The sequence below is a fragment of the Terrapene carolina genome, unplaced genomic scaffold, assembly GCF_002925995.2.
Source record: "Terrapene carolina triunguis isolate 2854851 unplaced genomic scaffold, T_m_triunguis-2.0 Scaffold69, whole genome shotgun sequence".
In the NCBI taxonomy this organism is placed as follows: Eukaryota; Metazoa; Chordata; order Testudines; family Emydidae; genus Terrapene; species Terrapene triunguis.
In genome coordinates this window covers 59343285-59370596 of record NW_020664420.1, presented here as the reverse complement: position 1 = coordinate 59370596, position 27312 = coordinate 59343285, and the positions used below count along the sequence as shown (strand labels likewise).

General features: G+C 40.1%; 1 protein-coding gene across 1 annotated transcript in view; it reads left to right on the top strand.

Moving 5' to 3' along the window:
• The window catches only part of FBXL17 (F-box and leucine rich repeat protein 17), a 443616-nt gene extending 416890 nt beyond the window's left edge, over nt 1-26726 (top strand). Inside the window, exon 9 of the mRNA XM_026649192.2 lies at nt 24297-26726. Coding sequence (XP_026504977.1) covers nt 24297-24434 — 138 coding nt within the window. The 3' untranslated portion in view covers nt 24435-26726. The remainder of the gene's footprint in view (nt 1-24296) is intronic.
• The last annotated feature ends 586 nt before the right edge of the window (nt 26727-27312 follow it).

Below are 27312 nucleotides of genomic sequence, written 5' to 3'. Positions count from 1 at the left end.
CCTGGGCTGATTGGGGAAAGTAGGCTCAGCTGTGGCCATGCCCCAATCAGGCCCAGCTGGCCCCTATAAGAGGCTGTGAGCCAGGGCCCAGTCAGTCTCCCTCTGCCTGTAGAGGGAGAAGGGCCTGGCTGCAAGGTGCCGAGCAAGGAACCTAGATTGGAGCAGGGCTGGGGAAAGGCCAGAGGAGCTGGGAGCTCCGGCCTGGAAAGCCCCAGGCTGCAGGCCTGACGACAGGCCAAATAGGTGCAGGGCTGCAGGGGGCAGCCTATGGGTAGGCAGAGGCAGCAGGTCCAAACTCCTTTGCCTATGATCAGTAGTTTACACTGCAGTCCGCCCCATGAGCAGGGGGCTAGATGGGGATTGGCAGTAGCCTAACACTGAGACGAAGTGGGGATAGTGGGTGGGGGTTCCCCTGGGAGGGGGAGACCCAGAACTGTGGGGTTACTGCCAAGCGGCAGCACCCCAGATAACAGGGCACCGAGGTCCTGGGAGGGACACGGGGCCAGCGGTAAGGAGGATCACCAGCCTGCAGGGGGCGCTCCGGAGGTGGACGAGCTAATTCCCGGGGATGACCAGCAGGAGGCGCCGCAGGGGTGAGTCACTTACAGTAACTTTTGGACCAAATTTGATTTTTGAGACTGGGACTGGAGCCATGCCTTGCTCTCTGGGGTTCAAGTCCTGCCAGTCATGTGCCAGACCGGTGCCGATCAGTGACCCACACCCCATCTGCCTGAAATGTGTGTCATTTGCAGAAGATTTAAGCCTCACTCAAAAAAAGACAGAGCAGCGAAACTTAAGTGTCTCCTTATGGAGGTGCCACATCTCCATCAGAGCCATTGGGTCCAGAGTATACTCCAAGTGCAGCACCATGAGTGCGGAGTGCCCCTACTGAGATGTCTTCAGCAGCATGCTCTGTGTGTCTGGTACCAAAGAAGAGACACAGATCTGCCAAGGACATGGTACCTTGTCCAGGAAGATCTTCGGTATCAAGGCCAGCTAAAAGCAAGATCTCTGGGAGCGACTCTGAGAGGAAGTGGAGCACTCCTTTGCTGCAAAGAGTCCGTCGACTCTGGGACCTATGCCAGGTCCACCAAGGCCAGCCCCTGAAATTTCTGTTCATCAGACCCAAGATCCCATCCCAGTACAGATGATGCCGGGAGCATACGCTGCTACCAGAAAATTACTTAACCTCTCAGTACCGGTGTCCCTGGCAATGCAGAAAGTGTTCCAGCTGGTACCAATAACTGTAGTACCTATGCCAGCTCTGCAAGAGCATATGGTACTGATCCCACTTCTGGTACCTGGGAGGCCGGTACACTCCAGGGGCAAGTCACCATTAATGTCCCTGGTACCGCTATCTATAGGTTTGGCTTACCTGTCTCCTGTCCACATGGGTTCTGCTCCCCCATTATCGCAGGACTCAGTCATCTTTGTCAGATACAGAAGTGGGGCCTGTTTTGTCCCGTACTAGCTGGAAAGCTTACTCTCCATCAGAGCCCTGTGGTCCATGGATATTCCAGCAGTCCCAACACTGGGCACATCACAAGGGTCAATGGCTTGTGCAACCATGGGGCCCACCATCAACATGTTAATGGCCATTATGGACATCATGGGGTTTCCCTCTCCCTGTTAGGACCTCTCCTCACCTGTCTGAGTTAACTTTATTGAGGGTTCACCAAGATCATTGGCATTACAGACAATGTTCTCCGATGCATGGTACCAGTACAGGCACCGAGCAACTGGAAGTTGCTCAGACAGCTCCTCTACCACAAGAGGCAGATCAGCCATTGCCTCAGCGGCTTCTTCCTCATCACAAGATGAGGCTGTAGAGATCGTGAGCAATTCTTCACCACCAGAGGATAACAAAGCTCACCAAGAACTGCTTAAAGATTTAGCCTTGGTTTTAGACATTCAAGTGACAGAAGTCTGTGAGAAATCCCACAAGATAATGGATATTTTAGCTTTTGCAGGACCCTCCAGAGTGGTGCTTCTGATTAACGAAGCAATTTTGGAACCAGTTAAAATGCTTTGACAGACCCAGTATTCCCACCTGCCTATGGCAAAATGGGCAGAGAGGAGATACTGTGTCCCTTCTAAGGGCTTCAAACACCTCTACTCTCACCCAACCACAGACCCTTTGGTGATGGCAGCAACTAATGAGTGGGAGAGGCAGGCATTGGTGCTAAGCATTGGTGCCAATGAGTAAGGAATCAAAGAGGCTGAACCTGTTTGGTCGTAAACTTTATTCAACAGAAGGTCTACAGCTAAGAATTGCTAAACAGCAAGCTCCCCTAAGTCACTACAACTTCACTTTGTGGGAAAACATAATGAAGTTTAAAGACAGGCTACCAGAGGACTCCAGGCAGGAGTTCATTCTCACGATAGAGGAGGGTAAGCTGGTGGCAAGGACAGCTCTTCAGGACAGTTTGAATGCGATGGACTCAGCAGCTTGTTCCATGGCATCTGTTATCTCTGTGAGGAGGTGTTTGTGTCTGCAAACTCCTTCCTGAAGTACAGCAGACCATCCAGGCTTTGCCATTTGAGCGGCCATCCCTCCTTTTGGAAAAGATGGACGACAGGCTGCATAGCCTAAAAGATTTCAGGGTAACACTAAAGTCCTTTGGAATTTACATACCAGCAATGAAGAGGAAGCAATTCCAGCTCCAACAGGCTCACAGATATCAGAGCTTTATACCTCTGTCCCAAGACCTGCCAAGGAAAAAGGGGTATCATCTGTGACTGCAGGTTCCTCTCGACCAACAGCCCAGTCTAAACATGCATTTTGACAGGCTTATTGAGGGCAGCACACCACTAAATTGAATGTGTCCTACCCATACCTTCGTCAGTCATCTATCCCACTTCTTCTGTGCTTGGACTCGCATCACATCAGATTGCTGAGTCTTAAGCACTGTGGATTTGGAGTATTCCCTTCAATTTTTTTCTATTCCCCCTTCTAACTCGCCTTCCCATCTCTCTTCAGGTACCACTCTCACAAAACCATTCTTCAGCAGGAGGTTCAATCTCTCCATCTAGTGGGAGCAATAGAAGAAGTTACTTTATTCTTCAGAGCAAAGAATTTTTATTCCAACAATTTCCTCATTCCCAAAGCAAAAGGCAGTCTTGGACCTATTTTAAATCTAAAAGAGTTAAACAAGTACCTGAATAAATTAAATTCTGCCTGGTTATCCTGACTTTCATAATTCCTTCCCTGGAACAGGGCGACTGGGGTGATGCTCTCAACTTTCAAGGACACTTACTTCCATATAGAGATCTGTCCAGAGCACCACAAGTTCCTCAGGTTCATAGCAAATGGAACACATTACCAGGTCACAGTACTTTCATTCAACCTATCAGCATCCTCTCACTTTTTCACAAAGTGCATGGTGCCAGTAGCAGTGTATCTGCAAAGATAGGGAATCCACGTGTTCCCTTATCTGGATGACTGGTTGGTGAGGAGCCGGTGGCACTGTCAAGTGCTGTCCAGCAGAGCCATCATTGAATTCACCTTCAGTGCCCTGGGTCTGTTAGTCAAGACAAATCAATTGTAAAACCTGTGCAAAGAGTTTATTGGAGCACTCCTGGAGGCTATGCAAACCAGAGCATTTCTGCCCCAAGCAAAGTTTCAAACACTCCAAGACTTGGTACTGAAAGCACATTCCATTACTACAGTGCACACTTGCCTCAGACTTCTGGGTAACATGGGCTCACGTCCCTACGTGGTGTGACATGCTAGACTATGCCTCAGTAGGCTTCGGGTATGTCTAGCATCAGTTTATATCCCCTGTCGTCATCGTCTAGACAGAGTGATTCATGTTCCAGAGGTAATTTTTTCCTCTCTGGACTGGTGGACAGGCCCTTGGAATGTTTTTGTGGGTGTTCCCTTTGTTTCTCCTCAGCCAGATCTCATTTTGGTCACAGATGCCTCATCCCTAGGTTGGGGGCACACATCGGAATTCTACAAACCTCGTTCTTGCAGGATCTGACTCATAAACATCAGAGAGCTACGTGTTATCTGGTAAGAAGGAACTGAGGGAGGATGTGGTCGGCTCCATCCTTGATGTGTGGTGGTAGAGGGCACTCAAGCCGCCCAGATGGGTACAGCTGAGAGGAAAAGTTCTCTGACATCTGTGCACAAGGCCATCACACACCTACAATGGAATGGATATGTACAACACAACTCAACAACAGCTGTGGAAAGATAGGTAACCTTTTTTGTCTTTCATTGTTATGGTGATAACTCTTGTAGCATGTTGTATTTGCAGGTTTAAGACAGGAATTAGCCACAGAGAAAAAGAGCATGATAGGTTTTTGCTGACCTAGATTTCTGACATGCATCCTTAGGCTATTGGCCCTGAGGCACTCACACAAGTTTTGTGTACCTGCTATCCTTTTCTGATTTGATATATGATTGATGTGTCATATTATTAATATAACAGTCTGTCTTAAAAAAGAGAAGTCGAAGAATAGTAAAAATGCTGTAGTGTTACTTTCAAAGGAAATTATTTTCTGTAGCTCCATGCTCTTGCTCACCTTTGTATAAACATATGAATCAAGAATGTGGATGTAGAGATAAGGTTATGAGAATTTGAATTCATGACCCTTTGGAGTAAAAAACTTAGTCACATGGAGTATTTTAAAATTGTCAGCACTTACTGCTTTTTTCCATTAAAAATAATTGTAAAGATGAATTTTGTAAATAGAATGTTTAACTATAATTTTACAATTATTTGAAAGTTGGTAAATCTAAGATATGAACATTCCACCTAAATTTGGGTTTAGGCAGGTTAACTTTATGGCATGTGCAGTGGGAGGCTTTGGGGAAAGTAGGGATTTGGGATTATCCTATGCTAGAGCTAATGAATTTTCACATCAGGAAGTCCTAACTCAAAATGTCAGAGTTTAGTGCGATAGGCTGGAAAATAGGCACACTGATCAGAGGGAGAGAGGGTAAACAAAAAAGCTAGAGCATTCATATCTGAATTATCTTTAGTCTCAATTGAAAAGTATATTGCTTTATATAAATAATGTATTTATCTAAATGCATTTTCAAGTATTAATTTTTGAATAAAGTTATACTGAATGTTTAAACTGTATCAAAATGCAAACTTTCTTAATCTGAGACTTTTTCTGTTTTAGCTTCATTTACAACCTCTTAGGTTCAGTCAGAAATAAGAACAATGAAACCTATTTATCCACAAAAAAAATGTCTCTTCCTCTTCCTTCCTCCTTTTCACTCTCCATTCTATAAAAAGAAGAGATGGAAAGCATAATTAAAACATACATTGATTGGATGCAGAGCTGTGTGAGCTGCTCAGTTCTATAAAAGTACTCAAAATCAGACCTGGTCTCACTTTAATCACGTTCTGGTCAGAAACACATTTAAGCTTGTCTCTAAAGAAAGCACATGGTTAAGTGTTTTCTTGAATAATTATATTTTCCTGAAACTGGTCCTCTGCATTCAGAGTTTTCAATTCTACAGATGAGTGAATAATGGGGGTTGTTGGGGTTTTGTTTGTTTGTTTGTTTCAAGGCTGGCTTAACAGTGAAATCCTTGCTGATCTTAAACACAAAAAAGAAGCCTACTAAAAGTGGAAGATTGGACAAATGACCAGGGAGGAGTATAAAAATATTGCTCAGCTATGCAAGAGTGAAATCAGGAAGGCCAAAATTGGAGTTGCAGCTAGCAAGGGATGTTAAGAGTAACAAGAAGGGTTTTTTCAGGTATGTTAGCAACAAGAAGAAGGTCAAGGAAGTGTGGGCCCCTTACTGAATGAGGGAGGCAACCTAGTGACAGAGCATGTGGAAAAAGCTAATGTACTCAATGCTTTTTTTGCCTCTGTCTTCATGAACAAGGTCAGCTCCCAGACTAGTGCACTGGGCAGCGCAGTATGGGGAGGAGGTGACCAGCCCTGTGTGGAGAAAGAAATGGTTCAGGACTATGTAGAAAAGCTGGACAAGCACAAGTCCATGGTGCTGGATGCACTGCATCCAAGGGGTGCTAAAGGAGTTGGCGGATGTGATTGCAGAGCCATTGACCATTATCTTTGAAAACTCATGGCGATCGGGGGAGGTCCCAGATGATTGAGAAAAGGCTAATGTAGTGCTCATTTTAACAAAGGGAAGGAGGAGGATCCGGGGTACTACAGGCCAGTCAGCCTCACCTCAGTCCCTGGAAAAATCATGGAGCAGGTCCTCAAGGAATCAATTCTGAAGCACTTAGAGGAGAGGAAAGAGATCAGGAACAGTCAGCATGGATTCACCAAGGGCAAGTCATGCCTGACTAACCTAATTGCCTTTTATGATGAGATAACTGGCTCTGTGGACGAGGGGGAAGCAGTGGACTTGTTATTCCTCAACTTTAGCAAAGCTTTTGATACGGTCTCCCACAGTATTCTTGCCAGCAAGTTAAAGAAGTGTGGATTGGATGAATGGACTATGAGGTGGATAGAAAGCTGGCTAGATCACAGGTAGTGATCAATGGCTCCATGTTTAGTTGGCAGCGGGTATCAAGCGGAGTGCCCCAAGGGTCAGTCTTGGGGCCAGTTTTGTTCAATATATTCATTAATGATCTGGAGGATGGCATGGATTGCACCCTCAGCAAGTTTGCAGATGACACTAAACTGGGAGGAGTGGTAGATACAGTGGAGGGTAGGGATAGGATACAGAGGGACCTAGACAAATTAGAGGACCAAAAGAAATCTGATGAGGTTCACCGAGGACAAGTGCAGAGTCCTGCACTTAGGACGGAAGAATCCCATGCCCTGCTACAGCAGTGGTTCTCAAACTGGGGCTGCCGCTTGTGTAGGTAAAGCCCCTGGCGGGCGGGCTAGTTTGTTTACCTGCCGGGTCTGCAGGTTTGGTCGATCGCGGCTCCCAGCTCCAGGCCAATGGGGGCTGTGGGAAGCGGCGGCCAGCAAATCCCTTGTCCCGCGCCGCTTCCTGCAGCCCCCATTGGCCTGGAGCGGCGAACCGTGGCCAATGGAAGCCGCAATCAGCCGAACCTGCGGACCCGGCAGGTAAACAAACCGGCCCGGCCCGCCAGGGACTTTCCCTACACAAGCGGCGGCCCCAGTTTGAGAACCACTGTGCTACAGACTAGGGACGAAGTGGCTAGGCAGCAGTTCTGCAGAAAAGGACCTAGGGGTTACAGTGGATGAGAAGCTGGATATGAGTCAACAGTGTGCCCTTGTTGCCAAGAAGGCTAACGGCATCTTGGGCTGTATAAGTAGGAGCATTGCCAGCATATTGAGGAATGTGATCATTCCCCTCAATTTGGCATTGATGAGGCTTCATCTGGAATACTGTGTCCAGTTTTGGGCCCCACACTACAAGAAGGATGTGGAAAAATTGGAAAGAGTCCAGCGGAGGGCAACAAAAATGATTAGGGGGGCTGGAGCACATGACTTATGAGGAGAGGCTGAGGGAACTGGGATTATTTAGTCTGAGGAAGAGAAGAATGAGGGGGGATTTGATAGCTGCTTTCAACTACCTAAAAGGGGATTCCAAAGAGGATGGATCTAGACTGTTCTCAGTGGTACCAGATGACAGAACAAGGAGTAATGGTCTCAAGTTGCAGTGGGGGAGGCTTAGGTTGGATATTAGGAAAAACTTTTTCACTAGGAGGTTGGTGAAGCACTGGGATGGGTTACCTAGGGAGGTGGTGGAATCTCCTTCCTTAGAGGTTTTTAAGGTCAGGCTTGACAAAACCTTGGATGGGATGAATTAGTTAGGGATTGGTCCTGCTTTGAGCAGGGGGTTGGACTAGATGACCTCCTGAGGTCCCTTCCAACCCTGATATTCTATGATCAGGGCGGAAAAGTATCTGGTTCGATTTGAACTGAAAACCGCATTTTCCTAATTTTTTCATCGAATCAAAAAAACCCCCAAAAGTTGTGTTTCAAATCAGCCTAAACACTTTGAGTTGACTCAAACTAATTTTTCTGAAGTTTTTGTTTTGATTCAGCCATTTCAGGTGCTTTTCATGTCTTGTTTCTGTTGTTGTTGTTTTTAGTTGGCCAAATTTGAAATTGAATCGCTGTTTCAAATCAATTTCAAAAAGAAACTAAATGTTTCAACTCTTCAAAAAAAAAATTCCTAACCAAAACTATTTGTCAAATTCAACCTGAATTTGGTGAATATTTTTTGGGACCTGAAAAATGCATTTTTCTGCACACACAAAAAATTGTTGATAAGAATTCACCCACCTCTGCTCATTTCACACTCACAAAAATTTGGTGAACATGGGGCAGAAGTTGTTTGCACATCTTTTAAATAGTGAACCTCCCTCCAACAGCCATCCTCCCTTCTTTCCCCTCACATAGTCCTTTTCATTCCATTCTCAAAAAAGTCTCAGTTAAGAGGAGAAGGTCCCAGAGTCCCTGGGACCAGGGATGAGATAACTATGAGTCCTTGGAGGTTTGAGACCTCTGATCTCAAATCTTCCAGTGAACATGTAGGGATTGTTTCTCTTTCAGTCCCCTGTGAACCAAAGTTCAGCTTGTGAACCCCATTGTGAAACAAGCACAGCCCTAATTGGGTACAAGTTTTAGAACCACATTTTTATCATAAAACAATCTGTGCACAACAACTATGCTATGAATTCATTGTGATGTGGAGAGTAGTGGGGAAAAGTATTTCAACCAGCAATGAATAAAAAATTCCAGCTCAACTGTAAAGTTTTAAATAGCATCACGCAGCCTCAGCTTTTGTAGTTTTCCAGATTGAGGGGAGGATAAGCATGTTAGAAGAATTGCTCTGGTTTTTGAAGCTGACTCTACTTAATCTCCTAAACTTTAGTGTTTTGTTAGAGCCAATAGAAAAAAAAGTGTGTGAGTTGCCTTTGATGAATTGGGCTAAGATTATGTACTTAGAAATTGTTCAAAGGGTTACTTGACCTTGGGAATTAGAGCTGACCCTGAACCACCTGATCAATTTTACATATATTTATTTTGTGGATTAGTTAAAACTGCTTGTACAATCAACAGGGATCTAATAAGAGCAATAGGTTTATCCGGTCTTCAGCTGCTATAGACAATCAATTGCCTTGATGCTGAAAACAAATTTTACTACATCAAACATCAGTTAAACCGCATGTACTGCATAGTCTGTATTCCTGTAATTGGTGGCTTATGTTTTCCTAGTTTCTTTCAAAGAGATTGTGCAACATTTGGGAAGGCAACTGAACTGCAAGAATAAAAATCTCTGAGAAAGCTGCAGGACAGATGGAAAAACAGTGTTCGGGATTAATAAAAAAAAATGTATTGGGTAATCAAAGCTTTCTGAGAAATGAATTAATTCTGTAGAGCAAACATTGTGGTGCTAGGAGTACCACTGGGGGACCATTTTACTTTCTTGTGGAGCCTTGGTAGGAAGAAAAGTAGCAGCCTCAGAAGGAGTGAACGAAGTAAGGAATATTAGAAGCACTATCTCTGAATTTCATGTGTTGAAAGGCAATGTGAAATTTGCAGGTATAAGATGACAACCTCTTTCACACAGCAATTGAATAGAGACGTTACAGAACAAAATCATTGCTTTCACTCTTTTTTTCCAGTTTTGTGCAGAACTAATTTTTTCCAATGACTGCTCATTTAGGTTGAAAATGCCAACATCCGGGTATCCGGGGCATCATTAAAGCAAATTCTTGGAGCGTGAAGAAAGATTTATTTGCATGTCTGTCTGATTGGAATCTGTGTCTTTACATTGTATGAGCTTGCAGTCTGGGGGAGGTGAGAAGATTTGCCCCTTCTGTCTAGCCTTCCGCCCCCAAATCAAAATCAGTACTAGGTAGCTTCTGTGTGTTACGCTTTTCTAGGAATTTCCATGTATTCAAGAGAGAAGAACTTAAACACAAAGTTGCATAAGGAACATATATAAATAGATTTTAAATGGTTACCACTAAAATACCCTATGACTAAATCTCCTTGGAATTTCTTTGATATGCAATTGACATAAATTAGAATTACACAAGCATCAAGCGTCCTCCCAGAAAAGATCAGAGAAGAGGGCTGGGTAAAGGCATGCTGTGTTTGATTCCATTGATTATCTAACTGCCTTTGGGCAATGGGTCTCAGCCAGAGTGTTATTGATCCACATCATGAAAATAATCAAATTAATTCATTTCTCATCAAACTGCCAGTGCCATGACCTCCACCCCCACCCGCCCCCCACCCCCCGTGCGCCTGCCTCCTAACATGCACAGCTCAGGAGCAAAATATTCACTGCTTTAAAATAAATGTCATTATTTTCACAATGCTCATGAGAAATGTCAATCTTAACATTATATCCTTGTAATGAGGAAGGTTACTTAGGTTGTGATTTTTGTATTGTAGCATTTTAAACCCGATCTTCTAAACACCAGAGTTCATTATTTAGTCAAATCAATAAAAGAATAAGGCCCAAGGCCACTAAGATAATGCTTAAATCCTTTTAAAACCACCAGTAGTAGTTTTGCTGTACAGCTCTTGGTTTTTGCTTGGACAAAAAAAATGTTCAATGTAATGTAAAAATATTCAGCAGACATACATTTCTCTAGAAAAATAATTACATTAAGGGAATTACTGTTCCCCTTAACTGTCTGATCCATATAACTCTAAATATATTAGTAGATATTGGAAATAGGAATTTCTTCAGGTTTTTAGTATCAGAGGGGTAACCATGTTAGTCTGGATCTGTAAAAAGCAACAAACAGTCCTGTGGCACCTTAAAGACTAACAGATGTATTGGAGCATAAGCTTTCGTGGGTGAGTGGGCATTCACCCACAAAAGCTTATGCTCCAATACATCTGTTAGTCTTTAAGGTGCCACAGGACTGTTTGTTGCTTTTTTCAGGTTATTAGTTATAGTGGTGAGGAAGGAGAGTGGGGCATTTTGATAAACTTGGCTTTTACTGCCAATGGGTAAAGATTTTTAAAAGCACCTAGATGACTTAAGTACCAAAATCCCATTTTCAAAAGTGACCTATGCAGTTAGACACCTAAATCCCATTGACTTTCAGTGAGAGATAAGCTTCTAATGGCCAGATTTTTAAAGATATTTAGGCAACTAAGTCCCACAGAAGTTGGTCACCTAAATACCTTTAAGTATCTAAGTGTCTAAATAGCTACTGAAAATGTAATTTAGGCTCCTCATTCCCCACATCTCTTTTCATGGTTTAACAGGATAAGAGTTCAGACACTAATAAGCTAAAGACAGAAATAAGATGGAGTTCTCCCAGGTGTAGGAGTCCACACAAAGTCCACACAGCTCCCCATAGCCCTTCTGTGGGCAGAGTGGCCACGTGAGGGCAGAGGGATCTGCACCTCCTGCATGCCATTAAGAAGAGCTCTGTGCCAGCCCCAGATAGACAAGCAGAGAGGGAGGCCAACAGGTAGATTTTAGGAGCAACATTTATGAGCTTCCAATGATTCAAACCCCCCACATAGGAGGCAAAATTGAGCTATGGTCATAATTCCGGCCCAGAGGCAGAAATAGTGCTCATGGATGGGCTGCATTGCAGCCCCCTGGCATACCTACGGTATCTAGTGGGGAATTCCATTCCCTTCAGGTCTGTGGAGTTCCCTACAAGAACACTGCATATAACATGTTGTTTTTGTGTCACTTTGCCCTGGGTCTTCCCAGAAAAAGTTTTTATTTATTTATGTTTGTGTATCTTTTACTGACATTTTTCAACACGTTACTTTTGTTCTGTCAGCAATACCATATTAAGCAGATTAGCAATTCTATGTAAAAGATTTGGGAAAACCACAATTATGCCAGCAAGGACTTGGTCTAAGTGTTACCTCATCTACTCATTCACTATACAAAAATACAAATTATTAAAAATATAGCTATCAAAACTATTAATCTTATCACTAACAATTCTTCAGTTAGTTATAAGTTAGTTCATGTTATATTGTGCTACCCTTAATCTATTAGAAAGGTGTGGAGCGGGGGAAATATGATGATTCCTTAATGTCAGCATTTCTTAACTTCTTTAAACATGGGTTTTTTCATTCAAAATCCAGTTTTGTTTGTGAATCATTACAAAGAAACTTCATCCTGTGAATGCATTTTGAGGGTTTCTCAATTTTAGGTCCTTAATATTTAGTTGTTTTTAATGCTACTCCAACAGCTCTATGCTTTTTTGTCATTTCAGTCACATGATCCCAAATATATTTTCTGAGAAATTATAACAGATACGGTTTTCAGACACCAACACTCGCTGTTTAGGATTTGAGCTGGACATTTTAACCTTTAGTTTGGAGATCTTTATTTGCAATTTCCAGCAGCATGTCAGGGTGAATGCAAAGACACAAGTCTTCAGCTTTCTAATTTACTTTTTGTAAACATGATTCTTTAAATTTGTACCCCTAAAGTGTCATCTAGACTGACACAGGAGGTTCCCTACAAAGTAGTTATTCCAGTTCATTTAAAAAAAAAATCCAACATGATTCAAACTGAGGGAAATTTGACAAACTGGGTAGCATTAAATTAACCCATTTATTGCTGGAACTCATGTTATAATGATTTTATTTAGTTTCTTCAGTGTCCTTTATAACATCCCAGTCAGGCTTTGCATTATGGCAATCTGAACCCTTATCTTTCCTAAAAAATCCTCTTGCATGATGCCTAGGAAATATTGAATGAAAACTTCATTAATTTTCCTGACTGACAGTTTGGTTAGTTGGACTATCTGTCATAATAATCTTCAGTTAGAAGCTGTGCGTTTCTTAACACAGATTCTCACAACTCTGGATTCTTTGTGCAATCTTATGGTGTTTTTTGAAATGGCTATCAGAAATGCTAGTGTTAAAATGCAGCAAACATTTCTTGAAAACGTACAGAAAATGGCATAGAAAAACCCAGCCCTCAGCTATAGTGACAAAACTGAGCACCTCCAGTCTGACACTGAAGTGAAGTTAAATTGACAGTGTTGGCTGTGAACAAGTACACCAGTTTCTTTCATTAAATTCACCATAGTCTTGGCTTTTCACAAGCTTTTTGTTTTTAAGAATTTTAAGTTGCTTTTCAACAGAAATATTTCTGAGACCGTATAACTTATCCCAGAGGCTTTCTTAGATCATCTGCAAAATATATTTTCCATCAGTACTTTAATTGAGATTTTAGGACATATAAAGTGCCAATCAATACATCTGACAAAAGACAAACCCTTTTATGAAATTACAAGAGAAAAAAAGATCAAACTGAGCCCTAAAATTAAAAAAGTCTGTTAAGAGTGTTTTTTAAATATGGTTAGATGATAAGTCACATTTGAACTGCAAATCCTTAGTGTGATGAGGATGCACTACCTATGTTTTTTTTTCATGAAGAATGTGATTTGTAAAGAAACACCAACTTATGAACAAAGTTGATGCCTCAGTGCATAAAGAATTTCCTGCTTTTGTATACATTAATAAGCCTGGTCTGTGCAACATTTTTCAACCTTTTGTGCATGGTCTGTTGCTACTTACACAGATTGCTTGAAAATGAACTGAGTGGAAGGGAGATAGGATCTCAGGTGCTGGATGTTTATTCGGGCCAAACCATTATTAGTCAACAATGCAGCTACAAGAATATAGGGCCATGGCTTGATTTAATATAGCACAGCCATTGGCCTTACCATTTTAAAAAGCTAATAGAAGCTAACTTGAAATAGATCAAAATGCCTGACAAATTACTTCCATTTTAAATAAAATCATTTTGAGAATGAAATTATGGTTTGATCTTGAAAACTGCAAAATCTGTTTTTCTCCCATTTGAAAAAAAGTCTGTAGCACTTATTCTCCCCCTAAATCTCTGTAATTTGTTCAAATGACATTGCTGCATATTTAAGAAAATTCTTTGTATTTTTGAAGTAACGTGAAATGTAGGAGCTTCCATTGATATATCTGTTTATGAATAATGAGAGAGACAAGGTGGGTGAGGTAATATGAATAATAGAGATATCAGATCCATAAGACCAGTGAACCCTATTAGAATGAAATTACAGCAATCCTCTCTCCCCTGATAAAGACCCCACTGTCTTTTAAAGTATTCATTTTGCCCTTTGATTTTCAATATGAGCATTTTAAAAGACAAAACAATAAATGATTCTTTTTTTAGCTAACTGGAATAGCTTACCCATTAAGTGCATGACTGAAAGTGTCTGCTAAAATGCAGGAAGAGAATTTAAGTTAACTGTATGTTGTTGTATCTTTAGTTTAACTATTTCATTTCCAAAATGTGTGCAAGATGTAGACAGCAAAATTCAACAATGGGATACATTAAGGACTCAGTCCTTCAAACACTTACTACAGGCATACACAAGTCAATAGGTCTATTCATGTTAGTAAGAACCAAGGGCCTAATCCAGTTCTCATTGTAGTCATCAGAAAGATCATTCATGTCAATGTGATCAGGTCTAAGTGTTTTCAGGATCAGGCCACTGTTGAGGGAAAAGGCAATGTGAACTAACCAATATTATGTATGGAACACAAAAAGTGAGGGAATACTTTCTAGAATTATTGTCCATGTAACTTTTCAATTTTATGTCTGTTAACTGTGAAGTTTTTTAAATGATTTTTCCACTTACTTTAAAATGTCTCCCAGTTTATTAAACATTACAGTATTATGCTCATGGAACAGAGGGGATAGTTTTGATAATCCATAGTTTTCCACAAAGCAAAACAGCCATCACTATTTTATCAGTATGAACATTTCAAGAAGTTGAAAGAAGGTCCATCGTTTATAAATAAATACCATCGTTTCACTGGGTAGTCATCACTTATGAAATATTTTTCTAAATAAGGACAAAACAGCCTATGGAGTTTGGGGGTTTTATTCGTTTGAAATAATTGTGAATAATTTTGTATAATATTTTTGAGATTTTTATTCTCAAGTGCTGCACAATCTGTGTCTAGAAGCAATTAGTTACTTTGTTAAAAACAAACAACCAAAAACACTTTGGAAAGGCTTCTCTTACAAAATAACAAAAGCAAAAGGCTCTTCATGATCCTGGAGACTTGAGAATGAAACATCTTTGTCATTTATGGGAATATAATACTTGATATTGCAGGAGATGTAGGAGATAATGGTTAGCACTGCCAGCTTTGGGATGTGGGCTCTTCAAGAACTATGTACGCTACAGAACCTGAAATTGATTATTTTGTTAATTTGCAATAACCTTTGTCCTCTCATAGACTCATAGACTTTAAGGTCAGAAGGGACCATTATGATCATCTAGTCTGACCTCCCACATGATGCAGGCCACAAAAGCTGACCCACCCACTCCTGGAATAATTCTTTCCCTTGACTCAGCTGTTGAAGTCCCCAGATCGTGATTTAAAGACTTCAAGTCGCAGAGAATCCTCCAGCAAGCGACCCCTGCCCCATGCTGCGGCGGAAGACGAAAAACCTCCAGGGCCTCTGCCAATCTACCCTGGAGGAAAATTCCTTGCCGACCCCAAATATGGCGATCAGCAGAACCCCGAGCATACGGGCAAGATTCTCCAGCCAGACCCGCATTGACCATTGATACTAATTACCAGCGATGGCACGTTATTGACCTATTGACTAAAATCACGTTATCCCATCAAACCATCCCCTCCATAAACTTATCAAGCTTAATCTTAAAGCCAGCGAGGTCTTTCGCCCCCACTGTTTCCCTCGGAAGGCTGTTCCAGAACTTCACCCCTCTGACGGTTAGAAACCGTCGTCTAATTTCAAGCCTAAACTTCCCGACAGTCAGTTTATATCCATTTGTTCTCGTGTCCACATTAGTACTGAGCTGAAATAATTCCTCTCCCTCCGTGGTATTTATCCCTCTGATATATTTAAAGAGAGCAATCATATCCCCCCTCAGCCTTCTTTTGGTTAGGGTAAACAAACCGAGCTCCTCGAGTCTCCTTTCATACGACAGGTTTTCCATTCCTCGGATCATCCTAGTGGCCCTTCTCTGTACCCGTTCCAGTTTGAGTTCATCCTTTTTAAACATGGGAGACCAGAACTGCACACAGTACTCCAAATGAGGTCTCACCAGTGCCTTGTATAACGGAAGCAGCACCTCCTTATCCCTACTAGATATACCTCGCCTAATGCATCCAAGACTGCATTAGCTTTTTTCACGGCCACGTCACATTGCCGACTCATAGTCATCCTGTGATCAACCAGGACTCCGAGGTCCTTCTCCTCCTCCGTTACTTCCAACCGATGCGTCCCCAGCTTATAACTAAAATTCTTGTTAGTCATCCCTAAATGCATCACCTTACACTTCTCACTATTAAATTTCATCCTATTACTATTACTCCAGTTTACAAGGTCATCCAAGTCTCCCTGCAGGATATCCCGATCCTTCTCCGAATTGGCTACCTCCCAACTTTGTGTCATCCGCAAACTCTCCAAGAGACCACAGTGATTGTTTGAGGCAATAGCATTCAAATGCATGATCAACTTCTCAACGAAGCCTTCGTCCCTGCAGGGATGTGCATCTCTGTGTGAGCTGAAAGAAATAGAAAAAGGGGACACATATTCCAAAAGTAGATTTGCCACAACTTCTCAATAGGAGTTTCATGATGTCAGTTCTTTTCTGAAACCTCAAAATGTGCTTGAGCTAATTATGGAATTTGTCTATTTCGTTTGTTTCATTTTAGAGCACAAAAATATCAGACATGTTTATACTTATACATAGTTTCTACCCCTCCTCCTTTTCCTATCCCACACATAACTGGGAAATAAATTGCTATGGTCTTTGCAGTACAAAATGAAGTGGTTTGAATGTCATGATAATCATGTTACATCAATATTTTGGAGGAGACAGGACTTGTCAATTGCATTAATCATCAATCCACAAACATAATGATTTTGTAAAAGAACTACATCAGTTAAGCCAAAATGCGTTCTTTGTCTAAACCATAAGGGAATTTATTCAGACTGTAGGATGTTGTACTAATATAGTTAGTGCTGTTATTTTATTATTAAAGTAGTCCTAAGCAAAGGTTCTGCTTCTGGGCATTAGGGCAGTCTTTTAAACTCTGTGGAACATATCTGCCTTAACTGATCAAGTGCATAGCACTTCACACAAAATGATTCCAGAAATCTTTCATTTTGTTGTGGCTATAGGCAACAGTTATAATTGAGCCACTTGAGAATGTTATTCATTCAACTATTAGCTGGGGGGGGCGGAAATCAAACATTTGTTATTAAGTATACTTTTAAAAAACATTGAATTGAGGAAACAGTAAACTAAAGCTGGAGAAAGGAGAAAAAGTGAATAAACTTGACTACTGTATATCTCTATTCCCTCTAAATTTTGGATTCCATCTTTAAAACATGGGAGAGGTTGTGGGTTTGTGAAATATGTCTAACAAAAGCTAGTTCATGACTCAATAGCCAAAGTTCTTTCTGTACTGTGTACTCATGGCATATTTCTCCCCATGATATAAAGACAAACTTCCCTCTACACTCACAACATGGAAAAATGGGCTTCCATATTATACCATCGAGCATGCAGAGACAAAGCTGCATGTACCATTTCCATATACCCTGACTGTCCAATAAAAAAAAAACAACCAACGCTGGAGACCAAAGCTTTAAATAGGACCCTTTTGGACCCAATCCATTTGTAATGCATGGAGTAGTGATCTCTAAAATGAACCCATTGTCTTTTTTCATGATATGACTATTATGTAGCTGTGCAGAAATAGGGCAATTGTGCCCTTTTAACCCTGGCCATTGTACTCATCTTTGCTCAATTCATGATCTTTCATCATTTGATGCTACTGCTCACCTGTTAAAATAGCTCTAAAATTACTTGCAAAAAAGAAATATTTAAAAATTGATCCACTGGATAGTTATAGAAGAAATACTTCTTATGCTCCTGAGCACTAGGTATTAAATAAAACTAAAAGCTTTATAAAATTTAGACAAGTGAATATTACTTTTGAATAATAGGTATTCAGTAGAGTTAGGCGACTGACAATATGTTTAACCTGCTGGTGCCCTGACACTGGAGCCAGTGCTCTGCTGCCTAGGGACGTGAAACCTGGAAGGGAAGAGCTCCTAACATCAGCGCTCCCCATAGTCAGCTGGCTGTGTTCCTATGCAAGAGTTACATGGCCTCACACAGAAGCTTGCTTGAATCTTGCTTGAGTTGCTGCTCCAACACCTCATCCCCCTATGAAAATCGTGGTAGTTAAGGAGCATAAACATGTTCCCCTGAGAAACTCCATTCTGGACTAAAATGGTGTTGTAAGTATTTTATCATTTGAGGAGTTTTTTAAGATTTGGCTTAACAGAAATGTTCTCTCTCACAGTGATTTGTGCGACTTAAATACTATTTGTATTAAGCTGTATCCTTGTTTTTTTTAATGATGGTGATTTGTAATAAATTTTGTTGAATGAATGCTGATATGGATTACAAATATGGTAAGAATTTATTCTTATTGATAATCAGCAATTATTTCTTATATAACTCTATTCCTGATCTGGCTTTAGTTCCAGTCTAATAGAAGGGTATTATGTGAGATACCTTGCGGGGGGGCAGGAATGGGAGATGTGCATCACAAACCATCCCAGGACTTGTCCCTGCACAGTAGTACACTTTTTAGACTTAAGAGGTGAGATTCTGTGCTACACGTCTCAGCCCTGACCTACACTACAAACTTATGCAAGTAAAATTATGTCGCTGAGGGGTGTGGAAAGTCCACTCCCCTGAGCGACACAGTTATACGGATCCAACTCCCAGTGGGGACAGCGCTATGTTGACAGGAGAGCTTGTCCCATCAACATAGCTACCACCTCTCGGGAAGCGCTCCCATCAGCACAGGTAGCGTCTTCACTGAGTGCTACAATGACTGCTCCACTGGTGAAGCTCCGCTGCTGCAGCACTGTAAGTGTAGATAAGCCCTCCGAAAGGGAGAAGCCATCTGTCTACACCAGGGGTTAGGTCAGTATAACTCTGTCGCTCAGGTTCGTGGATTTTTCACACCCCTGAGTACCGTAGTTAAACCAATATAAGTTGGTAGTGTAGACCAAGCCTGGAGCTGTGACTTTAACCCTCTCATTCCTGGGCTACTCTGGTGGTTGGTGAGGTCCCTGGTGTAACTTAGGCCTGGTCTACACTGCAGTGGGGATCAATCTAAGTTATGCAACTTCAGCTACGTGAATAATGTAGCTGAAGTCAACGTACTTAGATCTACTTACCGCGGTGTCTTCACCATGGTGAGTCGACTGCTGCCACTCCCCCGTCGATTCTGCCTGCGCCTCTCGCCGAGCTGGAGTACAGGAGTCAACAGGAGAGCGCTTGGGGATCGATCGCTGCCCGCCAATCCAGCCAGTAGTGAAGACATACCCTTAGAGAGCCCTTGGACCTGTCTAAGTTTCAGTAGTCATCCGAGGCTGCCCTATGGGCCACAGCATGGACCAGAATCTCCTCAGGGTTGTGTGCTGCAGCCCTGTCCCGATATACTCCTTACACCATGGCTTTTTGAAAGTGTCCTCTGAAGGCAGCCTTTATGGCTCTCTATTACAGTGTACTAGAGGAATCCTCTTGCATTCTTGAACTGGAGCTTATAGGACCCCTTTACACCACTTTTGCCCTTTTACTCAGCATAAAGGGTCCAGAGCATAGGCAGGTTATCATCCCTGGAGACTTAGTTTAATTTTATAATGACTCCTAAATTATACTGAAACATAGTACTTCTATGGATACAGAGATTTCAGCAATTACAGCTTTGACACCAAAAAGCTATAGATGGTCTGTCATTACCTCTGTCACTATCCCCACTGCAGTCCGCTCTTGGCAAATATTGCTATCCACTTCACTGAAAAACTTAGATTCAGCTGATTGTATTTCAGCTGCAGCCCCTAATTTCACTGAAGAAGATTCTTGAGGCTAATGAGGGGCTTAAATCAAAAATTGATTCTCTTGGATCAAAATATGATGTATTTGACTAACTTTATCTTGAGGGCATAATGGAAGCAGTGGGGAAAAAAGCCTAGAAACAATTCCCTGATATAGAAGTTAAAGAATATCCTAGTAAAACTCTCTCTGGAGTCCAATATAGAACACTGCCTGAAGCATTTTTTTAAAAAACTGAGATTTTTGAGAATTACTGAAAATCCAACAATGTCGGGGGCTTTTGGATTTTCCTTGACACCTGAGTGGAGAGGGCCTGCCTGAATTTACTGCTCATTTTTTAAATTTGTTGGTGCTTTTTAACCCTCATGTTCAGCTGTTAATGGCCTATCAATTCACTGATCTTGCTTTTAGGGGCAAGGACTGTGTTTTCCTTATGTGCAGATAGCAAATATCACATTGTAGGTGCTATTGAAATACAATTAAATGATAATGTATTAGATAATGTAATTGATTTATCTTCAGCTAATAGCCTTTCTTTTGACATTTCAATAGATGGAGATTAATGAAAGTTGGCTGGAGAAAAAAATATAATATTTAACATGAAGATGTAAACATTCATTTTTTTCCTTCAGTGTCCAAAGTCATACAGGCTTGAAGGAGGAAATTGCTTTCTTTAAGTGCTGAATTTATTTTTGGAGGTTTCTGTTTTATTGCCAGGCAAATTACATCTTATCAAAGATACAGAAGCTTAATTTTTTATGATTTAATGATGAAAATGCTTTTTGGTATCTTAATTTAATATTAGAGGACCTGATGACAAGGACCAAATGATTGACATCTTTTTGATTTAAAGCTATTACCTCCTTTTGGGGAATGTACTATTTATCCCTTTGAGTAGGATACTGAGCCTTTACAACTACTAATGATTTAGTATCTGATTTGGTCTGAGTTTTTCTGGTGGTAAATAGCAAGATTTCCATTTGATTTCAGAGGGAATAGTCTATGGCCTTATTTTTCAAATACAGTTTTTTCTCATCCTAGAACTTGCGTAGGTTTTTATAATGGTTGAAAGTTTTTTTAATCATTTTTTTTTTACTGTGATGTAAACTGGATTGATTTATCTTGTCTAATATAATGTTGTCATGTTTATGATTACTTTTATTAAAATGAATTTGAAAAGGGGTTAACAACTAAATATTTAACTAAGTCAAACAATTTCATCATGTATCATGAAACCTGGGGAAAAAATTCTCCTCTGGCATGAGAGTAAGCTTGCCAGTTTTCAAGCTCAAAGTGGTTTCTTTCCAGACTTTTAAAGGTTCCAAATATGAACATAAGAGAAACCCTAACTGCAAACTTACCGGTAGCAACTAAGGTTTATACCTAGAGTTTGAATAATAAAATTAAGGTTTTCAAATAGCCTTAAAACAAGTGTCTAGAAATCCTTGTGACTGCCCTGGAAAGTAGTTGTGTCTATAAGTTTTTGTCCACATTCAGACTTTGATTGAGAGACAGGTGGTTTACTTCTTGATGTTCTTCAATGGTGTTTTTGCCTGTCCCCTACGTGCTTAGGTTATCTTGTAGGCCAAATACATGCAATGACCTGTTTATGCTTGAGCTTGCCCCCTGCTTTACTGTCTTACCTTCAAGAACTGTCTGTTCCTGCAGACGGTAGATTTGTATAACCTTCAATTTCACTCGCTCCCAAGTGGTCCTATTTGGGTGTCCTCTCGATACTTGCTGGACCACAGTCTGCCCATTTGGCAACCACAGTTGCTAACAAACGTGTATGTTTCCCCCCCACTTATAAGATATTCCTATATTGTGGCACATAAAAGCCAGCAAGTATAATTACCTATAAAGACACATGTAGCATTAATGACAAGTGTTAAGTGTTTTTTATAGATTCATAGATTTTTAAGGCCAGAAGGGATAATTAGATCATCTACTCTGACCTGTGTATCATAAGCCATTATATTTCACCCAGTTACTTCTGTATTGAGCCCAGTAATTTGTGTTTAACAAAGCATGCCTTCCAGAAAAGCATGCCATCTCAATAGGAAGACCTAAAAGATGGATAATCCACCACTTTGTGGTTACACATTCCCACTGTTAAAAATGTGTGCCTTGTGTCTAGTTTGAATTTGTCTGTTCCCTATAGCATGAAAATCTGTTTGCACTATTATACACATTGCCCCACTAAACCCTAACCATGACATCTAGTAAGAAACCCCAACTTGTTTGAGAGTGAGCACAATAACATCCACACATTAGTGTTTAAAGATAGTTTAATGGATGAATGTAAACACTGCTTCCTGGGTTCCCAGCAAGGAAGGTCAAAATGGCTGACTCTCCTTTCTGAGCTTCTTCATTCTGGCTACATTAACTGTAATGTAAAAGTCATATAATTTGGGGGGTTTAATCTAGTGATTCAGGTTTAATATTCCAGAGAGGGAGGTGAGAGATTATAACATGATGGGTTCTGTACTCTATCTTGGCTCTCTGCAGAAAGCCTGAAAGGTATTGGTTGAAAGAAAACGGATTTGTTGACTGTTCAGAATAGGACAAAATGGTAACAGTCTCCATAACTGTGTTTATTTCCAAGAAGCATTTCTGCTGAATGTTGCTGTTAGTTTAAAAGTTTGTATTCACCAGTGAGTGTCAAATATTGTGGAGGTCTTATGCTACCTCTAATTTCATTTGGATTTATTAAAAGATGCTTCTTGTTTTTCAGCACCCACAGGTGTTACTTTAACATAGTTGTTTACCAAAAGAGTACAGAGCTTGCATTTTCTCTGTGTACCTGGAGGAGAAGTTAAACCAGTTTTCTATCCAAGTCAGCCTCAGATAGATGAAGCTTCCAATGAAGATTGAGTGTTTCTATTATCAAAGCAGAAGAACTGGAGATTAAACTCTTCATTTATCCCTGACAGAGAGTGCAATCACTGTTGAATCTCTGCAATCCCTGCTATAGTTCTTGGGTTTTTTGAGGGGGGGGGTGGGAGGATGGGAGGCTTTATTAGATGTTGTAGTCATTATTCAAGCTTTAAATATTCCAAGAAGGATCTCAATGACGATAGCAAACATTATTTTTCATTTTTTGCCTTGAATGTTGGACACTAGAAAAGAAAAGTGGAGGATTGTATTACCGGTACATCCTGTCAGTGTAGGCTGCTCAGTATTTAAATGAAATATTGATGCATTTAAAAATGCCTAAGTGTTCAATAAAGATTTCAAAGAAAGCTACCTAAAAGTTGTGGTTCTTAGGTTAATCTTTTATTTATCTAAAGGATGAAGGAAGCTGTCTACTTCTGTGATATGAACTGCAATCAGCTTAAAAATAATTGACAAATTAATCCCCTCACAGCATTGCAATTGTAAAGGTGTTAGGTTTAATTAGGCCTGTCTGATTGCCTTGTCTAATCAAGAATAAAGGTGGTATCTTTGATGGTTAAGGTCTAGCAGGGACATCCCTGACCTGCCAGTCTTGTACGTTTTAATTATTGATTCCTACCATTTCAGCGTGTCTCACCAAGGATCTGAGTTCTGTGTTAGCTTTACACTTAAAGGCTAAAAAAGCTGCCACCAAAGGTATATGTAGAGCTCTGTGGGCTTTTAAATATTTTTGAGGACTCTTTAACCTTTGGAAGTGCTGACCCATATTACCGTATGATGTTCATGTCCAATAAAATTCATTCTTATTGTTTTCTCCTTACGTAATCATATGATTTTATGTTCTTCATTAACAGACTCCCATACTCTTATTCACATTGATTAGTACCATTTCAAAGGTGCTAGTCGTGGAGCTATTACTTGTTGTAAGTAAGCGTATCAGAATCATGCCCAAAGTTGTTTTTATTTCTCTTATCTTCAGTACTCTTACAGCCAATTTCTCATTTTTCTATCACCAGGAAAATCTTACACTTGGTAAACGTCTATCTAGCTGGTAGAGTTTGAATGGATACTTGTCTGTGAAAAGACTCCTAATGTAGGTGTTTGTCACTCTGGGCAGTGCAGTCATGAACAAGATACTCTAGTCTTTGAATGTTTACAATTTTGGCTCCCCTGAGTGTCCAGGGTAGTGCCGCATGGGATCTTAAAGGGGTTTAATCTGTTTGGTAAATATTATCAAATGGTTTAAAAACAATGCTTATTTTAAAATAAAGGATATGTGTTTGACTTTCCTTATCATTTTCCACCACAAACAATGGTATTAACTTATGACTTGCATTTTTTGTCATGATGGAGCTGTGATTTTTCTCATTTTTGTCATAAAAAACAGCCGCACTTAATTATATTCAAATAACCCAAATTATAAACCAAGGGTCCAATGCTGCAAGTCCTTCCAGCATAAAGAAGGCTAGCAGGATGAGTCATGCAGCTTCATATTTAGAAATCCAAACACTGATATGTCTTGTTGTCCATATTAGGTTGCATGTTTTATTTACTTAGTGTGATTATAGAATCTTTTCTTTGGTTGTAGGTGAATGAAGCAACAGTGGAACAGCTCGTGCAGCAATATCCACACATAACCTTCAGTACTGTACTGCAAGATTGCAAGAGGACCTTGGAACGGGCTTATCAAATGGGCTGGACACCCAGTATGTCTTCTGCTTCATAACGACCTATGTGATATTACAGTTTGACTAATGCATTCAGCAGGTGTCATGGGGACTGCAGATTTTGGTTGTACAATGTTGCAGGAATATTTTAAACCTTTTCATGTTTTTAAATCTCATTTTGCTTTCTGTGAAATATATGTTCAAGACTCCATTGTTCTAAAAGAGGTTTTTATTTTATTTTTAAGTTTTAAAATTAATGTTTTTTAAAGCAATGAACATTTTATGTCTGGTGACCCCTCCTGGAAATTTTGGAACAGAAACTGGACTCTCTCATTGTAGTTAGACTCATGTATCTGTTCTGACTGTTAATTGTCGTCCTAAAAATCTGCAAATCCCTAAAGACATTGAAGAGGGCTCACAAGCTTTCATGATGCAATATAATTGTGAGTTTACACAAGTTACAGTAAAATGGAGTTGACTGTACACTGACTTTGATGTACTGTAAAACTATGTACGAATGTCGAAAACAAATCTTAAGAAATGCATTGTATCCTTTTTGTACACATAAACACAATGTAAAAGCCTTTGGCAGATTTCCTGAAGTGGATTCCTACTAGTTCTGTGGATGGCTTGAGTTATATTAGATGTTAAGCCTATTTTCTTTTGTTCTCTTCCCTTTGCCTCAGTCATGCATGTTTCCTTTGGTTTGTAAGTGATAACTCAGTGCTAGTACCAGTGTAACTGATCAGTATAGGCCTCTGCTGAAACTGGGAGCTAATCTTAATCCATATTATTACCTAGACTGACGCCACCCATGTGTTTTAGGATGCACAGTAATATAAGAATCCACAAATAATTGTGATTTTCTTCTAAACATTTTGCTAATTACAAAAATCATTATTTTGAAATTCATTTTTGAATGGAAATCTTAATAAATGATGGTAACTATTGAATGGTTATTCAAGTAGACAATCTTACTTGTTTTATGTTGTAGAACAGCAGAAGTGATTTTTCCTTAAATAGTCATATAGGAGATGTTGTATAGATTTCTCAATTTTTGCACCTTGCCATTTTTGTAATAAGTGAGCTAACAGCGCTTTAATTTACCACAGATAACCAAATGCTGCATAGAAGACACCCGCTGTGGGAAATCAGTAATAAGGCCATGTTTATATAGCGTAAAATAATGTTGTTGTTTTTTCTTTTCTTTTTTTAATTAAACTTTCTGAATGAACCTGTTTCCTTTCACAATGCTGTCATGTTCCCGAATTCTGAAATTTCAAGTAAAAAGGAAAGTTCAATAAATAAAAGCCACAACGCTGATTTTCCCCGATGTAGTATGTGGTTGCTAATGTGGGTCCCACTCCTGCAAAGCAAGAGCGTGGGCATAGCTGACCTCAGTGGGACTCCATGTGGGCGTAAGGGTCCAACCACATGCATCACTTTGCAAGATCAGGGCCTTACTCTAGAAGAGAATAATTGCTCTGGAGGAAAAATTCTTCTGGCATCCTCTAAATCGTATATTGTAAGCATTGTACTCTGTGCTTTTCATATTTGTTCCCCAGCTACTGAAGACTACTTTGGTTGGCAATTGTGTACCTGTTTTTTAATCCAAAACTGATTTATAAGATAATATATGCAGAAAATAGCTGAAGTGAATACATAAAAAGTTTAATTTTCTATATGTGTCGCAAGAGTGAAATTTGACAAGTGTTGATAAGCAGACATTGAAAATACAGATGTTACAGCTTTGGTTTGAAGTTGCATTAACCTTTAGAATGTTGCAATTTGGTTAAAGGATGATTTTTTGAGGTGAATAACTCTGCGTATTTGCTTTTTAAAGGTTATACTCTTTTAATCCAAAATATCAAATGCTCAAGTTTCAGCTGACGAGTTGCCGTTATTGTCAAAGTGTTTTGCTAATCCAGATGAACTGATGCACCATAACCTGGAGAACAGTTTTAGTATGTCCGTGCAATTCTGCCAAAACTGTATTCCAGTCCCACAGCATTAATTCTTGACAACTACAGAAAGCATCAACTCAAAGTCCAGTGACAGTTGTTAAATGTTTTCTTATTAGACACTTCAAAATGAAGCTGAAAACATTTATCTGGAAAAAATATAAAGTAGAGTTTTGCTTGGAATGTCATAAATACATGTGAATACATATTATGCTGGGCTTTTTATCTACTCCAAAATGGCAACAATATTTTCAGAATAAAGACAGTGAATAATATTGCAGATATAGTGGAGAACTCTAGTCATTTCTCTTTAATGTCTTTTTATGAGTGCAACAAGACAATTCACACAATTTGTAAGTTTCTATTTTTCCGTGAATGTTTTGACCTTGAGATGGGTTGCAATAAAAGAGAGAAGCAAAACACTGTGTCTTCTGTTTGGTTATATAGATTACTAACTCTGTTTACGCTTTTGTATGTACTTTTGGCCTATTACATCACCTCTTTTTTTGATCTTCTGTTAGGTCAACTCCCTGCCAATGCAGGATTTTTCCCCTGTTGTACATTTGTTAATGCATTTTCCAGTCTAGTTTTCAATGTCCCAAGCCATGAGTCTTTCAGCATTGGAAGATTATTCCATCATCTACTTGATCGTACTATCAAAATATCCAGGTTATATTTTATCTTTCTTTATTCCATTAACCATTATACCCACATGTAGCTGCTTAAATAATTCCTCTTCATCTTTGGTATTTACAACTTTCAGATGTTTGCAGACTGTTATCCTATTAACCTGTCCCAGTACTCATTGTGTATCCAGGCTATACTCATTTAGCTCTTTTAATTCCCCCTCAATAAATCAGAAGTACCTAGATACTATGATGATAGGTACATGATAGATAGATTAGAAAGACACATAACCTCATTAGTTTTCCTATTCTTTTCTAAACACCCTCTAGAAAAAAGCTGTCACTGCTTC